General features: G+C 41.9%; 1 protein-coding gene across 12 annotated transcripts in view; it reads left to right on the plus strand.

The window, feature by feature from the left end:
- LOC128414741 (multiple epidermal growth factor-like domains protein 6) overlaps positions 1–23,468 on the plus strand; it is a 211,322-nt gene that overhangs the window by 138,221 nt on the left and 49,633 nt on the right. For 11 of the 12 annotated variants that reach the window (XR_008330721.1, XM_053390456.1, XM_053390461.1 and 8 more), the window contains 10 exons: positions 2,868–2,990; positions 4,662–4,799; positions 9,114–9,236; positions 11,111–11,236; positions 12,567–12,743; positions 14,006–14,137; positions 16,859–16,987; positions 18,403–18,531; positions 19,208–19,342; positions 20,721–20,855. Coding sequence is in view for 11 of the 12 variants with exons in the window: in XM_053390456.1 (XP_053246431.1) it covers positions 2,868–2,990; positions 4,662–4,799; positions 9,114–9,236; positions 11,111–11,236; positions 12,567–12,743; positions 14,006–14,137; positions 16,859–16,987; positions 18,403–18,531; positions 19,208–19,342; positions 20,721–20,855 (1,347 nt within the window). In the remaining variant the exon portion in view is untranslated. The remainder of the gene's footprint in view (positions 1–2,867; positions 2,991–4,661; positions 4,800–9,113; positions 9,237–11,110; positions 11,237–12,566; positions 12,744–14,005; positions 14,138–16,858; positions 16,988–18,402; positions 18,532–19,207; positions 19,343–20,720; positions 20,856–23,468) is intronic. The other variant, XM_053390458.1, reaches the window with a different exon arrangement.

Consider the following 23,468-nt stretch of genomic DNA (forward strand, 5'->3'; position numbering starts at 1 on the left):
CTCTGGCCCCCATTGCCTACTGCTGCTGGCAGATGTGTTCAGTTGTCTCCCGTTAGGAGACCTTGGAAGGGAGCTTCAGACTGAGGCACCCCCTATTGTTCTCTTCTCTGCCATTGCTGGTTCAGCTATTCACTTCTTCCCACCATTAGAGGAGAAGAGAACCTAGTAGTCTAAGGAAAGCCCTCTTGGAAATCAGTGCCCAACAACACGATGCCTGTGCATGTACCACTTGGAAACCATTTTGGCAAATAAATGGCAAATAAATAAATATAAATATAACAATTTGTTTTTTTTCGTTTTTTTTATAATATTTTTATTGAACAGTTTTTTATATAACAGAAACAAAACATACATAAACAAACATCAAACAATAATAAAACATAAAACAAGTACCATTTCATAACCCAATTTCTAAACCTTACTTCCACGACCTCCTCTTACTTGCCGTTTCTGTATTCCAGATTCTTACAGTTATTCAGCGAAATCTTGCCTTATTTTGTTGTAAATTTATACTAATCACCCTTATTCTCTTTGTCATGACCATTACTAATAGTAACCATTTATTTTAGTCCAACATCATTCTAACTGTCATTAATTTTATAGTATTTCTTTAAATAGTCCTTAAACTTTTTCCATTCTTCTTCCGCCGCTTCTCTTCCCTGGTCTCGGATTCTGCTCGTCCAAGCTCCATCACCTTCATCTGCCATTCTTCCAGTGTGGGTAGATCCTGTGTCTTCCAGTACTTTGCAATGAGTATTCTAGCTGCTGTTGTGGCATACATAAAAAAGGTTGTATCTTTCTTTAGCACCCCCTGGCCGACAATACCCAAGAGAAAGGCCTCTGGTTTCTTGGTGAAAGTATATTTAAATACCTTTTTCAGTTCATTATAGATCATTTCCCAGAATGCCTTAATCTTCGGGCACGTCCACCAGAGGTGAAAAAATGTACCTTCCTTTTCTTTACATTTCCAACATTTATTATCAGGCAAATGGTAGATTTTTGCAAGCTTGACTGGGGTTATGTACCACCTATAAATCATTTTCATTATATTTTCTCTTAAGGCGTTACACGCCGTAAACTTCAACCCGGTGGTCCACGACTTTTCCCAGTCAGCAAACATAATGTTATGACCAATGTCCTGAGCCCATTTAATCATAGTTGATTTAACCGTTTCATCTTGTGTGTTCCATTTCAGCAGCAGATTATACATTTTTGACAAATTCTTAGTACTGGATTCTAACAGTTCAGTCTCTAATTTTGATTTTTCCACCTGGAAGCCTATTTTTCTGTCTAGTTTAAACACTTCATTTATTTGATGATAATGTAACCAATCTCTCACCTTCCCTTTTAATTTTTCAAAACTCTGCAATCTCAGTTTGTCCCCTTCCTTTTCCAAAATTTCCCAATATCTTGGCCATTTCGACTCCATATTTAGCTTTTTAACTGCCTTAGCTTCCATTGGTGATAGCCATCTTGGAGTCTTATTTTCCAGCAAGTCCTTATATCTAACCCAGACATTCAATAGTGCTTTTCTGACAATATGGTTTTTGAAACTTTTATGCGCTTTAACCTTGTCATACCACAAATATGCATGCCACCCAAAAATATTGTTAAATCCCTCCAAATCCAGAATGTCTGTGTTTTCAAGAAGCAGCCATTCTTTTAGCCAGCAGAAAGCTGCTGCTTCATAGTACAATTTAAAGTCTGGCAGGGCAAACCCCCCTCTTTCCTTTGAATCCGTTAATATCTTAAATTTTATTCTGGGCTTCTTGCCCTGCCAGACAAATTTAGATATATCTTTCTGCCACTTCTTGAAACAGTCCATTTTGTCCATTATTTGTAGTGCTTGAAACAAAAACAACATTCTTGGCAATACATTCATTTTTATAACTGCAATTCGACCTAACAAGGAAAGCTTCAGGTTTGACCAAATCTCTAGATCTTTTTTCACTTCTGTCCAAGTTTTTTCATAATTGTCTTTAAATAAATTCACATTCTTAGCTGTCATATTCACACCCAGATATTTCACTTTTTTAACCACAGTCAACCCCGTCTCATTCTGAAACCTTTCTTTTTCTATCTGTGTTAAATTTTTCTCCAATACCTTAGTTTTTAACTTATTCAATTTAAATCCTGCCAATTGACCAAACTCTTGGATTATTTCCAAAACTCTTTTCGTGCTAGCTTCTGGCTCCAAATATAACAATTTGTTTACTGCAGTTGTATTCCACCTTTTTCTCCAAAAAGCTCAAGGTGGCTTACATGAGTCTCCCACCCTCAATTAATCCGCACAACAACCCTGAGAGGCAGTGGCTGGCCTAAGATCACCCAGTGATCTTCTTGGCTGATTTGGAATTTGAACCCTTGTCTCTCAGTCCCTGGTCCAGCAACCTCATCACTACACCAATCTGCATCTGCAGGGTAGCACATTGGCTATTCTATAACCATGTCTTAGTGACTGAGCATATGTGTTTGCTTCAGTTCCCTCTTCTACCACCACCACCATTTCAACCCACCCCAGCAAAAAATAAAAACAAAAATCCCTGTTGTTCTGTAGAACTATGGAGTGCCTTCGAATATTTTCAGAAGGTCCAGTCATGACTAACAACTGCCTCTTATTCACCTCTGCTGGTCTTCCTCTGCATACACAGCTCAAATAAGCTTTGTCCTCAATTCAAATTTGTCAACAAACAGATGCAGAGAGGCTGGGCAAATAGGTTGAGCATGCCTGCGCATTGTGGAACATGCCCTAGAATCTTCTACATCACTCCCTCATTTCAAAAGGGTTTCCTGAAGGTCGCTGATCTCCATTAAGGCTGACCTTTCACTCAACACTGTTCAACCTCAACACCGTTTTTGTTCTACAGATGTTGATGAGTGTGCAGAAGGGACGGCCAAGTGCACCCATCACTGTGTGAACACTTTGGGCTCCTTTGCCTGCGTTTGTAATCCTGGGTTTGAGCTAGGAGCTGACGGAAGGCAATGCTACCGTAAGTGGGAGTTTTGCGGCAGTGCTGTAAAGGCAAGTGTATCTTTCCAAAAGGATAAAATGAGATGATATTTGGGTGGCCGTTTTTATCTGTGGAGGCGTGCTCCCGTTTCTGATTCTTGTGGTATTCTAATTTTTTAAGAACCAATGTGATTAGAATTCCCAGTAGATGTAGCTCAGTGCTTGAATGCTGGATTTTGCAGAGGCCTTCATGCTGAGCCATGGTTTCTGCAATCATGAGTGCAAATTCAGAATTCTGAACTCTGTCGCCTGCATTTCAAGAGGCAAACAGTGCTGTTGACCAGTCTTCAATATATAGTGAATTAAAATGAGTTCAAACATTCCCGTAGTCACCCAAAGTACGTGTTCACTTCAGACTCCATGTTTTAAGGCTGATTTCCCCCCCACGTCCATCTCTCCTGATTTTGCATGCCATACGGCAGTTTTAAACAAAAGCATAATTACTTCATATATGTTAGCCCTCATTTTTCCTAACTGATTCATGACTGAAATGTGATATAAAAACAGTGGCTTGGCCTACTCAGTCCAAAGCTCCATACTTGACCATAAAAATTATGAGATCACATGGATGAAAGGTGGAGACAGGTGCAGAAAATATGGAGAAATAACGCTTAATCTAACAAATTAAATTTATATTCTGAACTAAAAAATTATGACTATTCAAGGAATAACATTGATGAGCCTCATAAAATAGCAATATGGTGCATGCATTATATAAAAAGATTTCAAGGGCCTGAAAGTGTTTAAACTACAGAATGTCTTCTTCAGCAGGAAACTATAGTTACACTGAGCAATTTGTATTTTTTTCCCCAGACACTACAAATGTAACCAGGCTCTTTGACCTTGGGTTTTATAATAGCCAGCATGTCTAGCTTTGTTTTTTAATAATTATATAATTTTCCACTGAACAAGACGTAGTGAGTTTAAAACGTGTTTGAGCCTTTGATATGCACTGGTATGTTATCAGGTTCATCCGTGTCATTTATTGTATATTGATAGATATTTTGGTTCAATGTGTGCATATTATTCCTGCATATTTCCCTCTTAACCTCTTTGTTCTTTTGGTTTGGTTTGTGGCCCAAGGATAGGAAAAGTCTGTATATACATTAAAAGAACTGTAGTTTACTCCTCACAGTGCTATAATTCCCAGCATCCTTAATCTACAGTACCCAGGGTTCTTTGTGAAGAGGTGCTTTAAATGTATTGTGTGTATGGAGCCGAAGCAACAAGTGCTGAAACTCTTGTCTTCCACTTAAAGATGCAGGACATCCTAGAAGCTAATATAGTTTGCTAATACTAACCCTCTGAGTGATGCAGATATTTATGTAGCCAAAATGGCACCAGCTGCAAGCAAGAGAGAGGTAGGAGCAGCCTTAGAGCAACTGCAAGTTTTGCTAAAGAAAATATTTCTTGGGCTAAGGGAGAAACCCCAAAATATTGCAGTGGAGACTGAGCAAGTTCACTGGGCATGGAATTGCTGAGATTGTTGTGGGAGGCAAATGGAGAACCAGTGGGGGAGGAATGCAATGGAGTATCCCTGAAGGGGCTGGCAGGAACTGCATTGTTTTCTTCTAGAGCCCACGTGCAGCAAACTTACTACAATTCTCATTTTTCTTTATTGATTGGCAATGATTGATTCTTTTCTGGAAAGGCATTGAAATGGAAATTGTCAACAGCTGTGAAGATGATAACGGAGGTTGCCTTCATCACTGTGAGCACTCCACCAATGGTCCACTCTGCTCTTGTAACCAAGGTTACCGCTTGGATTTAGATGGGAAGACATGCACAGGTGATGTATAAGGAAGTGCAGACAGCTCTTCAAAGGAGTCTGTCCCCTTGTTAGACTACAAACCTGCATACAGTGGAACCTCGGTTTTTGAACGTAATCCATTCCGGAAGACCATTTGACTTCCAAAAAGTCCGAAAACTATGGAACAAAATCCATTGAAAAAATGGAGAAAAGTGCTTTGGAAGCTGTTCAACTTCCAAGGCGCGTTCAAAAATGGAAGCAATTACTTTCAGGGTTTTGGCGTTCAGGTTCCGAATCGTTCGGCTTCCGAGACACTAGAAAACCAAGGTTCCACTATACCACTTTAACAACTCTTTCCCCCCACAATACCTATTATTGTGTGTGGGGATTTTGGGACCTGGGTTTACAGAACAGGATTACGTGGTTAAGGAGGGCAATGCCATGCACTCCAAACCATAGAAGTTTTTATTTTTATTTTTATTATTTAATTTGGCACAAAAACTGTCAAAAGAACAGTATTTATTTAACAAGGAATGGGAAGAATTGATAGCACTAATGAGCGCAGATACACACAGAGTCACGGAGATGATCGCCAAAGGAGGAGGGCTTCAAGAGAGGGGAAAGTGCAGAGTATTCCACACCTACAGTTAACAAAGCAGCAGGCTTACTTTTGAAAGCTTTCTTTTACGCTATAAGCACTTTATTTTACACTATAAGAAATGAAGCAGCTGCAACAGACTGTGTTTATATAATATTTGGAATATAGAGTAGTTAAGGTGTTTTATGTGGTAACAATGGAGGCAAGTTTTTTCACTGGTAGCACCAGTGTTGTGGAAAGCCCTCCCGATGAAACATGAGAATCCCCATCAGTTTGGGCATTCCATTGGTTCCAACACTAAGCGGAAACATCTGTTTAGGGAAGCATTCCCCTGAACTGAACTTGTGATTTCATTGTTTTAACTTGTTTGAGGTTTTTTTAAAAAAATCTCTTTTAATTGCCACACATTTTAATTGATAGTTTTATTGTATATTTCAATTAGGGATGTGTTAATTTTAGAGTGTATTTTAAATATTGATTAATATTTAATATTAAATATCGATATTAAATATTGATTGACTTTATAGTTGCAGATCACGTGTTTTGGCATATAAATACTCAACATTTGTTAGGATTGTTTTCTGAATCCTCTGGCCATTCTGGGAGAGAAAAGATTATAGCAAATGTAGATATAATTGTTGTTAGTTTATATCAGGAATGTGGAACCTGCAACTTCTATCCTTCTGGACTATTGAACCTGCTGTCTGGAGCTGATGAGATTTGGGGTCCAATTTAGAGTGCCACAGGTTAGCCAATTCTAGGCTATACAGTGCCGTGAATGCACATTTGCCACTTTGCAGAGTATAGGCCACTCCTGGTTTAGACATATTTGAATGACATGCGATCGTGCACACACACAGCACCAAACCCGGAAGTAGCCCCAAAATGTCATAAAGACATCATGAGAAGGGGAGGAATGAGGTGGGATGTACCAGGGTTACGCTTGCTCTGCTGACACGTGGACACCACTGGAACTGAACCCCCATGCAAAACGAGGATTGCCTGTATAGGAGGACAGATCTCTGCCCAAAGGAGATTACAATCTCCACCATCACAGGCTGTTCAAACAAAAAACAAACCATTATGCAAAGGGGACAAGAAGCGTTTCCCACTAACTGATGGCAGGTTTCAATGCACAAGTGAGTATTAAGAGAACCAGAAGCATAGATATGATCTGAAACATTGTCTTCCAGCTTCTTTGTGACGTTTGAAGGAAAAAACAATGGTATTGGTCCAGAAACCTGCATTAATCGATTTCATGCTGGCCTCCGGCCTCCGTGGATTGATTGCATGTTTTCCCTATTTCCTTGTTTCAACTAGATCCCCCAAGAATGTTAGCACCCTTTCCAAGGTTAATTGTCCAAAGAATTCATGCGTATTCATAGCAAAGGGGATTTCTATTCAGCAGTGCCTGTTCCTAGTAATATAATGCTAATACTCGGCTTCTACATGACAGTTTAAGGGTATTAAAGCTGCTTCACATGTGCTACTTTGGTGTGTCTTAAAACTGTCTTAATAAGAGAGATTGGTAGAGCCAATATAGTATTGGGAATAGGATTCTAAACTTGAACCCAGAATACTTGGGTCCAAATTCTTGCTTAGCCCATGTAGCTCACTCAGTGATCTCAAGATAGTCTTTCTTCCTTCGTCCCTGTCTTCCTCATCTCCCGTGGAGGAATTGTTGTGAAGATACAATGGGGAAGGAGAGTTTGGAATCAAGCCCCAAAATTAGGGCTCAAGCCAATGGATTCAAATTACAAGAAAGGGGTTTTTATTATATGATTGATATGATATGATATGATGTTTATTTTTCTATGAGGCATCTGAAGCAATTTGCGACAAACATATTTATAAAACAAATAATATAAAACAATATAATATAAAACAATATATAATAATAAAATTGATTGCATATATGAAAACCTATATAAATATATATCTATGTCTATACATATCTAGTTGGTTAGTTTCAAACAACAACACATAACATAAAATAAGTTCAAATCTCATACAGTTACAAACTGAGGTACAAATCTCCATTTAGAAAGAGGAATGTGCTAAAAGACAGTAGAGAAGGAATCTGATAATTAGGAGGATGGTGTCAGCTGTCCAATGGTGGATGAGCAGGGCTTGGAAGGCGGTGGACTCTCCATTTGTGAGAGGCTTTTAAACAGAAGTTGGATGGTCAGCTACCACAAATGTTGTAGCAGCAGGGTTCCTGTAATGCCACTGGGCTCGACTAGAGGACCTTTGAAGGTCCCTTCACCATATGCATGCCCTGAGCTTCTTTTGAGGAAGGGAGGGGAAATCTAATACAGCGAGACCTTTTTGTTTCATCCCATTTTGTGGATAAGGAGTTCCTGTAGCATAACCAGGGTTGTGGCAGAGGTAAAATTTAGATTGGGGATTTTAAAATCAAGGGTTTGTGTTGTTAGCCCCTGCAGTGTTTATTTTATTTTATTTATTTTTATACATTTCAAGTTTATACATTTCACTAATTTTACAACCATTTTTTACATTTCATAACTTGACTTCCTTCCCCCTCTTTCTGCAGTTCCTTAAATTTATTTTTAATATCTTTTGCATATCCAAATTAACTTAATTTGCTCATTTATTCCTTTTCTTTAAATATATACTCTTCTGAAATTGCAGGTTATTACAATGATCCTGCCAATGTCTTTATTGGTTTGCAATTTATCTGTAAATGTTCAATAAACCATTTCCATTTTTTAATTAAAAAATTGCTATCTTGATTCCTTATTCTTCCGGTAAATTTTGCCATTTCTGCATATTCCATAAGTTTTTGTATCCATTCTTCCTTTGCTGGGACTTCTGCTTCTTTCCATTTTGGGGCAAGTAACATTCTTCCCGTTGTAGTAGCATACATGAGTAAGTTTCTGTACAGTTTAGGTAGTTCTGTCCCTATAATTCCCAAAAGAAAAGTGTCTGGGTTTCCTCACCCCCCAAAGGTTATTTTAAACATCCTTTTCATTTCATTATATATCATTTCCCAGTAAGCTTTAACCTTACTACAAGACCAATTAGCCTCTGCAGTGTTGGATGAATACTGCTGAAATTGTAAGTCAGAACGTACCATGCAGGTGTTCACTAAACCAGGGCTGGGGGACCAGCGGCCATTCAGATGTTGTTGGACTGCAACTCCCATCACCTCAAGGATCAGTGGTCAAGGATGATGGGAGTTGTTGTGTCCAGCTGTCAGCAGTCCTCTTGCGACGATTTCTTTCTTGTTTAAACTACTTCTTGATAGCACAAGGATGGAAGAATGAGGAAATCCCAACGACAGAACAGTGGCAAGAAAAATGGATGAGTTATGCAGAGTTGGCTAAACTGACATATAAATTGTGGGACAAGGACAACTGTGGCTTTAAGGAAGAATGGGAGCTTTTTACAAATGATCTAAAAAGACAACAAAATGAACTGGACTCCTTGGCAGATTTTGAATAAGCATACACAAATTTATTGGTTGATAACATGTTAGATAGATAATGTAAGGATATGTAAAATTTTATAACGTGCAGAGAATAATATGTGCTGAGAAATCAGAGAGAGGAGCTGAGGGAAGTCGGTGGGGGAGGGGAGGGGAGGGAGGGATGGAAGGGGGAAAGGGGGGAAATAATGTATGCAATTATATGGTTTGATAATTTGCTATGTTGAAATTGCTAAAAAAAATAATTTTAAAAAATAAATGAACTACTTCTACGGCATTGTGAAGAATTTGTTCATCCTTCCGGTAGACCTGGACGAATGTGTGACTGGAGATGCCTGCTGCTCACAATTCTGCATCAACTACATCGGAGGCTACGAATGCAGCTGCAAGGCAGGCTTTCGGCTTCATCCGGACGGCTGTGAATGTGATGGTAATTTAAATTCGCCAGGCACTCAGCAAGACACTCAGGAGGCCTTTTGCAGAAATGCCGAGCAAACATTCCAGGGGGATCTGCTTTGCTGTTCATTGTGTTTGTCACCTCAGGTCTCGCAAGCAGTGCTGATGTGCGCCTGCTCCTGAGCAGAACCAGGAAACCGCTCATGTGATTGTGGGGAACCTGTGGCCTGCTCATTGTTGTTGGTCTCCAATTCCCATCAACCCCAGCCTGCACAGTTGCTGGCCAGGGATCATGGGTGTTGTAGTGCAGTAGCAGCTTCCCTACCCCCTGTGCCAGTAGCAAGCAGGCTACAGGTGCTTTTTGGGCGGATATAAAAGGTAAAGGTAAAGGGACCCCGACCATTAGGTCCAGTCGTGGCCGACTCTGGGGTTGCAGCGCTCATCTTGCTTTATTGGCCGAGGGAGCCGGCGTACAGCTTCCGGGTCATGTGGCCAGCATGACTAAGCCGCTTCTGGCGAACCAGAGCAGCGCACGGAAACGCCATTTACCCTTCTGCCGGAGCGGTACCTATTTATCTACTTGCACTTTGACGTGCTTTCGAACTGCTAGGTTGGCAGGAGCTGGGACAGAGCAACGGGAGCTCACCCCGTCATGGGGATTCGAACTGCCGAGTCCTAGACTCTGTGGTTTAACCCACAGCGCCACCTTGGGCGGATATAACCCTGCCTAATTCCCCAATTGCAGTTAGGAGACTAGGAATGGCTCCTAGGCTTCTCTTCCCTTTACTCTGATATGCAGGTGTTAGAGGTATTTGTTGGTTGCTCAAGAGCAATCAGACAATATGCTTCAATAGTCTGTTTTAATGGTTTCTTATTGGTGATAAAAACAGTTAGAATGCAGAGCGCCTCTATTCCGTGTCTTGCTCATTCACTGGCAGAATCTGAGAGTGGGCAGTCCTTAAACCTTCCCCAGCAGAGTAGTTTCTTGACGCCCAGTCTGCACCTCCCCTCTCTGCACGGAAGCCTACTGCGCAAGAAAGGCGTGGGTAACGGGGGACCTCTCTCCTCCCCACTTTGCTCAGGCAAGGTGTCCTGGCACCGCCTCACCTCCTCTGAGCCCTCCATCTCCTCTCCACTAGAGGCGTGGCTTCCTTCCTCTGCTGAGGAAGTTCTGCTTCCCACGATCTTTGGGGGCTCTCTGTAATCCATCCGGCTTTCCCCCTCTCGCCCCTGAGCCGATGGCAGTTCCCTGACAGCAGGTTTTCCCTCCTTTCATTTCCAGAGCTAACCACGGTGCAGCATCATCGCTGACCATACATCATTCAAAATTTGAAATGCTGATATGATACCATGGTTAGCTGCAAAAACTACTACCCATAGGTTGTTCCAAAAAAATGAATGTGGTGGTGGTGGTGGGGAAATAATGTGAGTGGGAGGAGGGGCAAGGAAAGGAAACAGAAGCCTATTATGTGCTCCCAGGCAAGGAAGGGCAGCGAAGGACATTTGATACGCTTGGCTTTGCTTCTAAGTTGCATGGTTTTGTTTAATGTTTATTCAATTGGATTTTAAATGGAAGTTGTTTCAAGTTATGCTTGCAAACTGCCTGGGCATTTCAGAAGGTGGGAAATGCAGATTTTATCTAGGTAATATCAATGGGTTGTATCCAGTGTTAATCAAACTCATATTAGACTCATTGAAGCTAATAGACAACAATTAACTTATGTCCATTAATTCAAACGGCTTTACTCTAATGTTGGATACAACTGAATGTACTAATAATCAAGGTAATCAGAATAGATAACAGTAATAGCCATTCTGAAGTTCTGAACAGGAGTTCAGCACAGTTTTCTCCTTGATCCAAATTGGGTTTTTGCATCCAAGGTTTACTTTCCTCATTTAATTTCCTAGATGTGGACGAGTGCCTATCCGACACTGATGGCTGCGACCAATATTGTATTAATTCTTTGGGTTCCTATGAATGTACATGTGAGGAAGGATACAGGCTCAGCAGTGTCAATGGACAGTCTTGCATCTGTAAGTTATTCCGTATCGTTAGGAGCTCTATTCGAAGGAAAACTCCAATTACCAGCCATGGTTTTTGGAAGTGATAATGGCATTACTTATTCAGAGTGAGGCGTCTTAATAGCACATAATCTTTTAAAAATTAGGTTTGTTTGAATTGTCTCATTTTCAGCAAATTAGATATTACTCAAATCCTCGTTATATTGAGAAGCTAAGCGTAATTCTAAAATTCCCAAAGTGGTTGTGTTGAATCTGTAATATAAAGCCAAAACATTTATCTTCTGTTTCAATCAGACTTTTAAATATATGTTTCAGTGTTACAGTGTCATCTATAGCCTGATGGTGATGGTGATGATGATGGTGTGTGTAGCTTTTATATACGTTTATAATTTAATGATTGTTTATTCTAAAGCTAAATATGTAATCCCTAGACACTGTTTTGTGTTCAGTTCAAATTCCACATCTGAGATGATTTATAAATCTTGTAGCTTTGCTATGGCTGGGCTTAAGGGACAGAAACACATACAAGTCACCCTGAATCCAATGGAATTTAAGGCTGATGGATAACAATTTGCTTGGGTAGGCATCTTTAATTCAAAAGACAAAGAAATTAAGATTGCTCTCTACAAGTGAGAAGCAGCTTGTCTAATCAGCCACCTTAAAATGGGGTGAGCAATGAAGTGCAAAAAAATCTCACATTGTTCTAAGGATGAGCAATTTGGAGGGCACGTTTAGCACATGAAAAATTCAACTCAAACTAAACAAAAATAAACAAGCACAACACCATGAACTACTGACTCTTTAAGACAAAGATGGGCAATTTGTGGCCTTCCAGGTGTTGCTGGACGACACCTCCCATCATCCATGATTAGTCATGGCTGAGGCTGATGGGAGTTGGAGTCTTAGAACATTGGGAGGGCCACAGGCTCCCCACCCCTGCTCTAAGGCCTCCAGGAAGGGCAAAATAATTAACCAGTAACACCTATTGCCTTCCAGTTCCAAATACAGAGAGAGTACCTCCGTGCTAGCAAGAGTTTCAGTTCAAGTGTAATATATGTACATATAGCTGTTAAGCCATACATCTGCACCTTATATGTAGTGATTTCCCCCCCTTGACTCTTGGAGGATGATACAGGCAGCTAAACTACCCCAGTGTGAGAGAGTCATCATTGCAGGGTAGTTTTGTCATCTGAATAGTCTGAAGAGCTTTCATTGATTATAATGTTTCTGTTTCCTATTAATAATAGTAGCATCTCCTGTTTACTGATGTAAACAACAAATTGGATCAAGCTTGTGGGACTTAATAAGATGAAAATGTAAGTTTTTGTATCTCTGATATCAGCATTAGATGATGATGAGCTGGAAATGGAGGAAGAAGAAGAACTGGAGATTTCCCGGATTCCTGGCTTCCGCTTCAGAAGACCACCTCAGCTCCTTCACTTCAGTACCTCCCTAGATTCTTTCTATGATGAGGAGGAAGAGGAGATTCGTGGAGAGCTCACTGTTGCACACCAAGTTGGTGAGAGAATGTTTCTAAAATCTTAATTTTTCGCAGAGAGCAAGCATGGAAGTAACATGTTCCCAGGGAATGAAAAAAATCAGCCCAGAAAGAAAGGAGAATTATTAAAATTTGGAGCTATTAGAACATAGTCACAATCACTCTGTTCTGCCTATGCTGCTGGAGGCAGAATACCTCTAAACGAGAGTCCTGAGAACCGCAAGCAGGATGAGTGTTGTTGCATCCAGGTCCTGCTTTTCGGCATCTCATAGGCCTCTGGTTGGCCATTGGCCTGATCCTGCATGCTGTCCTTATGCTCTTAGGGTGAGAGGTGAGGTGACACACCTTGTGATCCCAAGTTAGCCATATTGTCTATTTCCAATGGACCTGGAAGGAATGTGAGTTTTAAAAAACAGCAGTCCATATCACCATTGCTAAAAACTGGAAAACATCTGGGGCATGTATGGAGGAAGAGTAGTGTGGGAGATTGCATCATACTGTTCTGATGGAAACACTGACAACCCAGCTAAGATGTCAGGAAAAGAGCAGTGCTTTCAGTGAAGACTGGTTTTGCTTTATTGCATAGACAAACAGGAGTGATCCTTTGCTATTACAGTGATACCTTGGGTTAAGTACTTAATTCGTTCTGGAGGTCCGTTCTTAACCTGAAACTGTTCTTAACCTGAAGCACCACTTTAGCTGATGGGGCCTTCTGCTGCCGCTGCGCCGCCGGAGCACGATTTCTGTTCTTATCCTGAAGCAAAGTTCTTAACCTGAAGTACTATTTCTGGGTTAGCGGAGTGTGTAACCTGAAGCGTATGTAACCTGAAGCGTATGTATCCCAAGGTACCACTGTACTGCTGAATTCAAGGAATTCCTGCATTGCAGAGGGTTTGAATAGAATATGAGCCTTGGGGTCCCTTCCATCTCTACAATTCTATGATTCTGTGAATTCACATTTAACATTATGGCAAGGACTTATAACCCGAAAAGAAGAGGCTATTAGAACAGAGCCAATGTTTCATAATGCCATTTGTTGTGCAGTTTTCGAGTGGGAGGTATTTGTTTGTTCTGGATTGGCATGCTTCAAAAATGAAAAATAAATGTAGGAAAGCAGGGGAAACTTTTGCAGTGACACTTTTCTGCAGCTCTCTGTGTCTGTTTCCATCTCTTGAATGATATAGCCCCTGGCTGCAAGTGGTTGCTGGCAGTAAACATGTACAGAATAAACTGAAATAGCCAAGCCTGGCATGCGAGTTGACACTTGTGCTTTTTAATTTCAGTTTGTCTGCATAACATGTTTGGCAGTGACTGCAGCTTGAGTTGCTCTAACTGTATGAACAGAGGGAAGTGCAACAGTGACAACAGTAGTTGTGACTGCCCGCCTGGGTGGACTGGCATTATATGTAATGAAAGTGAGTATACCTCTTACTATTTAAATGCACTTTGAACACTAACAAGGGTGAGCCCAGCTCAAACAAGATTTTGGTAACTAAGGTGCAGGATATAAATTAAATAAATAAAACATCTACTTTTGTCCAATCACTTTGCTTAGATTTGAAGATCAGAGTATACCACCTTTCAGATGGATGGGTTAAAAATAATAATCAAACAATCTGGCTGTTTTTCAGCTGGCATTGGCTTGATGGGTCACAGATTGCACAGCTCTGCACATGTGAGCTAAGCAAATGACTTGAATAAGAATTTGCTCAAACCATATAAATGTTGAACAAAGGCGGGGTCCTGAATTTTGTCTACACTTCTGTCGAGGGCATTAGACAATGTGTTTATCCTATTTTACCCCCATTAAGGCTGAGAGATAGTGACTTGTTCAAGGCCACCCACAATGAGCTCAATGACTAGGTGAGAAATTGAACCCATGTTCCTCTAGTCCAGTTTAAAGACATACCGTTTTTCGCACCATTGGGCGCACCTGCCCATAGGGCGCACCTAGTTTTTTGGGGGGGAAATAAAGGAAAAAAAATTTATTTCCCCCCAGGCGCGGGGCTGGGGCGGGGGAAGTCCGAGCTTCCCCAGCCCCCAGAACAGGCTGCTCTCCGCAAGCCATGGGAGCCCTCCCGTGGCTTGCGCAGAGCTACCCAAAGCCCGGACACGACTGCTCAGCGCGCCCGGGCTTCAGGATGCAGGCAGCTCTCCGCAAGCCGTGGGAGCCTGGCGGGAACTCCCGCGGGCTCCCAAGGCTTGCGGATAGCTTCCTGAAGCCTGGAGAGCGAGAGGGGTCAGTGCGCACCGACCCCTCTCACTCTCCAGGCTTCAGCGAAAGCCTGCATTTGCCCCATAGGACGCACACACATTTCCCCTTCATTTTTTGAGGGGGGAAAGTGCGTCCTATAGGGCGAAAAATACGGTAATTGCTACACTAGTGGGTTCTGTCTGCTTGTCATTGGGTCATACTTTCCACATTGATATGATAGCCAGGTATTCCCTGTGAATTGCAGAGGTGCATTTCAGTGGGCATTATCTATTGATGTGAGCTGTGGGTGAGACCTTTGGGGGTCATCACACTGCCTTTCACCATGCTGGGTCTGCACGCATACCTGTCACAGAAGAGCAAATTTATTTAAGGGTTCCTGTGTGTGCCTTCATTTGTTTTGGTGTCAAGCCCCATGCATTTCAATCCCCTTCCTCAGATTTAAGACTACTGAGTGTCAGTTTGCAGTGGCAATAAGACACAGGTGAGATACTTTCTGTGATGCAGAAAGAACTTTTTGATACATTACCTGGCTATTAAACTGCCCCTGCATCTGCCTTGACAGCAGGCTGATGTGATCAAATTCTAAGGAACCGCAAAAGACGATCCAGGGACATGGTCTCACACATATTGTCCCTTAATCTCCTGTAGACTTCCTCTCCAAGCGAGAGGCAACCTAAAAAGGCCCATTAAGTGGCAATAATAGTACACCTTTCCATCTAGATCTACTCTCATCCATTGTAAGTGATCCATTTAGTAGACTCAAATTTGCAAGTGATGTGCAATCTGCTTCCCCTCCACGAGCAAAAAAACCAACACCCAATCATATCGGTCAAATCTTCAAAGAAAAGGATCAACTATGAGCAGCACCAGTTTGAAAAGCAACTTTTTGTCTGTCTTCTGCTTTCGCCACTTTGACAAAAGGTCACTCATTGTATTCCACAGACATGTGTGGAGATGGGGTTTCCTTGCAGTTTACTTCTTAGGGCTAGCTCTGCAATGGACAATCACTGCAAGGCTAAAGTAGTTCAAGTAAACATTTATCCCTTTGAGTTGCTTGTTTGCTGCCCCTACCTATATCTGTGTTCAGCACTAAAAATACATTTTATTTTATTAGTCTGAATGCTGCAACTGGTATGGCATGTAGTGCTCATCAATCTGCCCTATGTACCTCTGTGCCCTTTAATAGTGCCGGTCAGATTAGAGGAGGATTCTAAGACACTCAGGGCTTGTCCATACTTTCTCTTGTCCTGGGCCTAGGAAGCATGGATCTGAGCAGTTTTCCTCTTTCTAGGCATGTGTCTGAATGGTTTTCCCATTGCACCATTCCTTTCCCAGGGAAAATCCTCTCCTTAGCTTTAAATAGGAACAAACAGCAATCCGCAGAAAACTCAATTGCTGTTTGTGCCGATTGAGCACTAAAGGGTGGTTTTTCACTTGGGGAAAACAACAGGAAGTGTGGATAAGCCCTTAGAAACACCCACTGCCCAGAGGTGCCTTAATTTGTACCCTCCCAAGCCATCTTCCTCCAAAAAGGCTGCTGTCTCTATCTTGGGGGAGAGAAGCAGCCCACAAGAAACAGGTGTCCATAAGGTCGGTCTGAGGCATAGCCCTTAGTTTTTAGTCAGAACTTGTGAAATTCTATGGGGAAATAGGAACAGCCAAACCCTCACAAGAGAGCAGGTCAGGCTCCTTCTCTTTGCATCCCATGGCTACATCAACGGCACATTTTCCAGTCTATTTCAGTAGCAAACACGAAGCAGATGAATATTATCACCGCAGAAACTGGCAGGGCATAATATCCGGACTGTTTGTTTTAAGATGCCCTCTAATAGCTTTGCCTTATTTCGACATGATAGCTGAAGCATAATTGCTCTTGGTCCTTAATTCGGTTAGAAGACTGTGTTGCTCGTTCGCCTTGCAGCCTGCTCCATGGGGACCTATGGGAAAGATTGCAGCAGCCTCTGCAAGTGTCAGAACGGAGGTTCCTGCGATCTGGTAACAGGGTGGTGTCGTTGCCCACCAGGAATTAATGGAAAGTTTTGTGAAGATGGTAAGAATTTTATTGCTTTCCTCTACATCATTTCCAGCTGGGTGTCTTTATGATTGCCTGTGGAGTTGGCACTATCTTTTTTAATTGGCACCGAAAGTGCAGCGTAAAGGCTCAAATATGGCAGGGTGCAGTAAGCAGAACTGTCCATTATTTGATGGGGCAAACTTTGGGGAAATGGGGACCAGGATTTTAGGAGTCTCCACCCTGCAGATCTGTTTTGCATTGGATTCTAGACCCTGGGCTGATGTGAAATGAATCCAGAGTTTCCTTGCCCTTTCTATGGCATTTACCAGAAGCTCTTCCTGCCATTCCTTTTCCACTTTTTACAATTTACAGGGGCAAAGTGGCATGGCACATAGGGCTCCAGATGAGTGTAATGGGGGGGGACATAATGCTACATCAATTGTGTGTAAGGGTTCAGATCCTACAGCCAGTCAAGAGCATTCTTGACATCCCTCCCTGCCACTTGACTGGAGCATCTAATACCGGGGTCAGCAAACTTTTTCAGCAGGGGGCCGGTCCACTGTCCCTCAGACCTTGTGGGGGGCTGGACTATATATTTGGGGGGGGGGAATGAACGAATTCCTATGCCCCACAAATAACCCAGAGATGCATTTTAAATAAAAGGACACATTTTACTCATGTAAAAATATGCTGATTCCTGGACTGTCCGTGGGCTGGATTTAGAAGGTGATTGGGCCGGATCCAGCTCCCAGGCCTTAGTTTGCCTACCCATGATCTAATAGCACTGCCTGAACACTGCCATGCTGCCATGCATCTTACTGCATGCTAGGAACCAAATGCATGCAGGGAGTGTAAAGCAAGATTGCAGTTTACACACTCTTACTATTTATAGAGAGGTTAATAATAATAATAATAATAATAATAATAATAATAATAATAATAAATTTATTTGTACCCTACCCATCTGGCTGGGCTTCCCCAGCCACTCTGGGCGGCTTCCAACAAAGATTAAAAAAAATTTAAAATGTCACACATTAAAAACTTCCCATCTAAAAACATTTAGCTATCTGCCAAGTAGTTGTTTATCTCTTTGACATCTGATGGGAGGGCATTCTACAGGGCAGGTGCCATTATCAAGAAGGCCCTCTGCCTGGTTCCCTGTAACTTGGCTTCTCGCAGTGAGGGAACCGCCAGAAGGCCCTTGGTCCTGGACCTCAGTGTCTGGGCAGAACGATGGGGGTGGAGACGCTCCTTCAGATATACTGGACCAAGGTCGTTTAGGGTTTTAAAGGTCAGCACCAACACTTTGAATTGTGCTCGGAAACGTACTGGTAGATAGATAAATAGATGGGTAGATAGACAGAAAAATTGCTTGCTTGCTTTTTTTGCACATTGACTCCTCTATTTGTATTTGTATTGTGTTGTTCTTCCTTTTTCGGAATATCTATCAGGTTGCCCCAAAGGACGCTTTGGGAAACACTGCAACAAGAAATGTAATTGTGCTAACAATGGATATTGCCACAGATTGTATGGAGCCTGTTTATGTGACCCTGGGCTATATGGCCGCTTCTGCCATCTAAGTAAGTCAAGCCATACAGAATGCTATATAAAATGTTTTTAAGTCCTCAGCAATACAATACAGCTCTTGCAAAATGCCCTTCAGTCAAACAAGGATGCATAGATTTTATTTATTGGTTTATTTAAATCTGACTACCTTATTCCACAGCTCAAGGCACCTTTCAACCTGATTTTTGAAAACAGTTATAAGAACCATGGGTTGCAACCAACTAAGTTCTACATAGAGAAATCTTTCTTTCACCTTGAAAGGTGCATGCACCTTGATTTTTGGTTTTTTTAAAAATTGTTTTATTTTCAACACAAGTAATGCCGGAGTAGTAGGACAAAAACTGTGATTTTCAACACAACACACTAATAAATAGTGCGTAGCACCTTAAAGGAGCTTCTCCTTTACACAAGAGGAAATATTGCAGCATCTGTGATCACAACTGCTTCTCCAAAACTACTGGTTTTGATCCCATGCAAATATATGCAGATTTTATTTACTGAAGTTGATAGAATGAAACAGCTACAATTTTTTAAACCAAATGGCCATTAGTAATCAGAAACATTTCTCTTCCTTCCATTCAGTCATGCTTTCTTAAGCAGCTATTCTGTTCTGCGTCGGAAATTTATTGCTCCATGTTAGGCATGCCAACCTAGCAACAGTGTTAACAGCTCACTTTAATCTGACTGCAGCCTGTCCCAAATGGGTCTTTGGAGCTGGCTGCTCAGAGGAGTGCCGCTGTTTGAAGGAGAACACCCTGGTTTGTGATCCCAGAAACGGTACCTGTACCTGCAGACCAGGCTACGAAGGGAGCAAGTGTCAAAGAGGTATGCATTTGGCTATCTGTCTCAATTCCTTCCTCCGCAATATTATTTATTCATCTTGCAGCACATATTCCTTCCATGTGTTAATTACTTGACTTTACTGTTGTGATTCTAAGCCTTTCTTTCTTTTTTTACTGAAAAAAAATAGTTAAATAAGGCAAAATTTCTCTCGTTTGCAGTTGCACACCAGCAGTCCTTAAAAAATAGAAAGAATCCTGTTAATTAGCAGTTTGGTTAGCAGGGGCAGGAGAATTATCAGGGATGGGACTGAATCCATTCGCTGAATGGCAGAATTTTAACTTTTTTAAAAGCTGTGTAGCCCTAGCAGTTGGATCATAAAACAGAACCACGTCTGTAACCTCTGTTTTCACAGTCCATTTCTGGTCCATGTCACTTTCACATACATACATACATACATACATACATACATACATACATTCATACATACTCATGAGTTTGACTCACCCATTTTCTGCAATAACCTGTGGTTTTTGTGTGTGTTTTTAAAATCCCATTATGCACAATGTCAGAGGTTTAGACCCCAGCATCTCAAGGAAGGGATGGGAATGTTCCCTGCCTGAAACCCCAGGGTCTCCCTGGCAAACAGAGCTAGATGAACCAATGGTCTAATTCAGTATAAGGCAGCTTCCTGTTTCATACACGGATGTAGGTCCATTAAAATCAATGGGCTTACATTAGTCCATTGTTTTCAATGGGTCTGCTCTGAATATGACTTAGATGGGATGTCACCCTATGAAAACATGGTATTTGATAACATTCTCCTTCTTAAAATGTGTGTTTCTCAATAAATGTTTGTTCAAAATACGCATTTTAAATGGATGTTGATATTTCTTCTGAGCTGAGGATGGTATCATAATTTTGGCAAGTGCAAGAGCCTGTGGATAATTAAGTTCTGATCCATGCATTCATCCAGATTCGCTTCATACAGGAATCTGCAAAGATCTAATACCTCAAGCCTCCCTAACACATGCAGTTCCTCATCCAACGACAGCAGTTGTTTTTATGGTGCTTCCTGTGGGGGATTAGAAATTACACAATGGGCCCCACGTGATTAGCTAATTCTGGGATTCTCCTGTAGGCCAATCAGGTTGCGAATTCACTTCCACCTGGAGCTGGATTGGGTCGCTCCTGCGGACCAATCAGACTGCTGCATTCTGGATTCTATTGTTCTAGGACCAATCAGACTGCTGCATTTTGGATCCTATTCAACTCAGTACATAACAGAAATGTTTTGGGATTTTTTTGGTTAAGGTAATGAAAGTCCTGCTTATGATCCATCCACACTTGCAAGGAGTTACTGAATGTTGCCGTCATGAAATGATGGTGAGGGCCGTTCAGTCTTGCATGCTTTTTCTTCCAGAGTGCTTACCTGGATTTTACGGAGCTTCCTGTCAACAGAGGTGCAGCTGTCCTGGTGCATCCTTGTGTGACCACGAAACTGGGGGATGCAGACACCCTTGCCCTGCGGGCTTCTATGGAGAAAATTGCCTAAACCGTATGTACTTGGAGGCATGTTTTTGAAGAGAGAGAGAGAGAGAACTGAGTGGGGAACTTTTGCTTCTGACTTTTCTTTTTAATCAGGTGTGGGGAAACCACAAGCTCACAGAGTCTTCATCTCAGGGTCACGGGTTCGAGCCCCACATTGGGCAAAAGATTCCTTCATTGCAGGGGTTTGGACTAGATGACCCTAGTGGTCCCTTCCAACGCTGCAGTTCTATTTTCCCCCAATTTTTTTATTGATTTTCCAAATTTATAACATAAAAAATAAACAAAAAAACATAAATCCAAACTATAATAGTTCCACTTTTGTTAACGTTGTTAGATGACTTCCTCGAATCCCCCTGGCTGAGTTTCTATGTCTATCATTGTAACAGTTTTCCAAAACTAATTTCTCATAAAATTTACTTAGTCAATTAACATCTTTCTTTCTTTTCATTTTAACTTCAGATATATTATTCCGTAACATCGCATATTTAAGTCCTAAGCCAATCTGGTACTTGCAAGTATTTCTATTTAAGTTATCTTAGCATATTTAGCTAAATAGTCTTTAAATTTCATCCATTCCTCCTGGTACTCCTCCTCCTTCTGGTCGCGGACTCTTCCGGTCAGGTCGGCTAGCTCCCAAAAGTCCATCGTCTTCATCTGCCATTCCTCCACTGTTGGCACTTCTTATGTTTTCCAATTTTTAGCCAGCAAAATCCAACGCTGCAGTTCTATGCAATCAAAGTAGCCTCAGCGAGTCCAAGATTCTTCGTGCTTTGATAGGCCATTCTCTTATATCTCACACACCCTGCTAGATGAGCGACTCATCTTTGTATTCAGTTCTGCGGTGAGTGAGAAACGCTTTCCCCCTTCAGCTGGACTCGCCCTTCTGCTGTCAAGTGGCAAAGTGGAAGACGGGCACAATTGCTACTGTGCAGTTGAGTGGTGTGTGTCTCTCCCGGAGACTGCATCTCAAGTGATTTGCAAAGTAGTGGGGAGAAATAGATTAAAGGAAAACATGGGATCAAAAGCAAACTGATATAAAAGTCTCATTGCAGAATGGAAGCAAAACAACTGAAGAACCCTTATTGTGGCCAAAGCCCTATCTGCTCCAGCACCCTGGTCACGCAACAAATGGCCAACCAGATGCTGAGAACTGGACGTGCAAGCAGGTCATGGATATGCCATAACCCTTGTGGTTCCAAGGAACTGGTATTCAGAGGCATATTGCCTCTGACACTGAAATACTAGTACATAGTTATTCTGGCTAGTACCAGTAATAGCCAATTATAGCTTTATCCTCCATGCATTTGTCTTAAACCCCATAGAGTCCACAGGATCAGCATGGCTGTTGGACAGATGATATGCTTGTCTTTGGTGCTAGCTATGCATCAAGGTAGGGACGCGGGTGGCGCTGTGGGTTAAACCACAGAGCCTAGGGCTTGCCGATCAGAAGGTTGGCGGTTTGAATCCCCGCGACGGGGTGAGCTCCCATTGCTCAGTCCCTGCTCCTGCCAACCTAGCAGTTCGAAATCACGTCAAAGTGCAAGTAGATAAATAGGTACCGCTCTGGCGGAAAGGTAAACGCCGTTTCCGTGCACTGCTCTGGTTTGCCAGAAGCGGCTTAGTCATGCTGGCCACGTGACCCGGAAGCTGTACACCGGCTAATGGTCAGGGGTCCCTTTACCTTTACCTATGCGTCAAGGGATGCCAAGCTCGAAACAGGGCCATATACAAGAGGAGAAAGAGACTGATGTCAGAAACAACAAGGCCCCACCCAGGAATGGAAGTGGTCACTGCTGCTGGCTCCTTGAAAGGGATGGGACGAAATTCAGATGCGGGGTGGAATAAGAGCAGAACTGGGCCAGGACACTCATGGTTCCTAGATACAGCCCTGGATGGGAACCAGAACCCTTAAGCAGAATCCCGCCCCGCCCCCCCCCCCCCGAAATAGTAAAAATAGTATAAAACTATGTTTTTAAGATGCTGGAATTACGTTTTTGCACAGGTTTATTTTTATATACCATACGCAGTCTTGTCATAAATGTTCATCTATCTGTGTCATAAGTCAATAGCACTTACATTGAAAGCTGCATGTTTTGCTTGTTTCAGTTGCGACTGTGGATGCTTTCTAATACCTCCAATGGCCTTGTTACTATAGCCACAGTCTTTGTCTCTTTGCTTGTTTTTAACACTTTTTAGCTCGGATGTTTAGAGTGAATTGCAAACTATCACGTAATCTAAAGACCAGATGTCCAGAGGCTAAAACTGCTCCACTAAACTCAGAGTTAAGAGGAATGTTTGTCCGTCTTCCAAAATTTAACCCCTAAAGAGATTTGAAATTCTATTCATCTACATGGATTTAGATTTGGGGTGTGGGTTCCCCTTGGAAACTTAAGGCTGCAATCGTAGATATTGCATACTCCGTGTGAACAGTATATCTGCTGAGATACAGCAGCCATCTTTCCAAATGCATTTTTGTTTCAGTAAGTTTTTCCAGCTGGGTGTATATGTTAAGTCTCTGCCATGGGTGTTTATTTGTATAGCTTTTAAAAGCTATTTTTAGTTGTTCTGTGTATCATTTCTTTTAAAAATCTATTTTTACTTCATTGCTTGTTTGTAAACC

The sequence above is a fragment of the Podarcis raffonei genome, chromosome 5, assembly GCF_027172205.1.
Source record: "Podarcis raffonei isolate rPodRaf1 chromosome 5, rPodRaf1.pri, whole genome shotgun sequence".
NCBI lineage: Eukaryota > Metazoa > Chordata > Lepidosauria > Squamata > Lacertidae > Podarcis > Podarcis raffonei.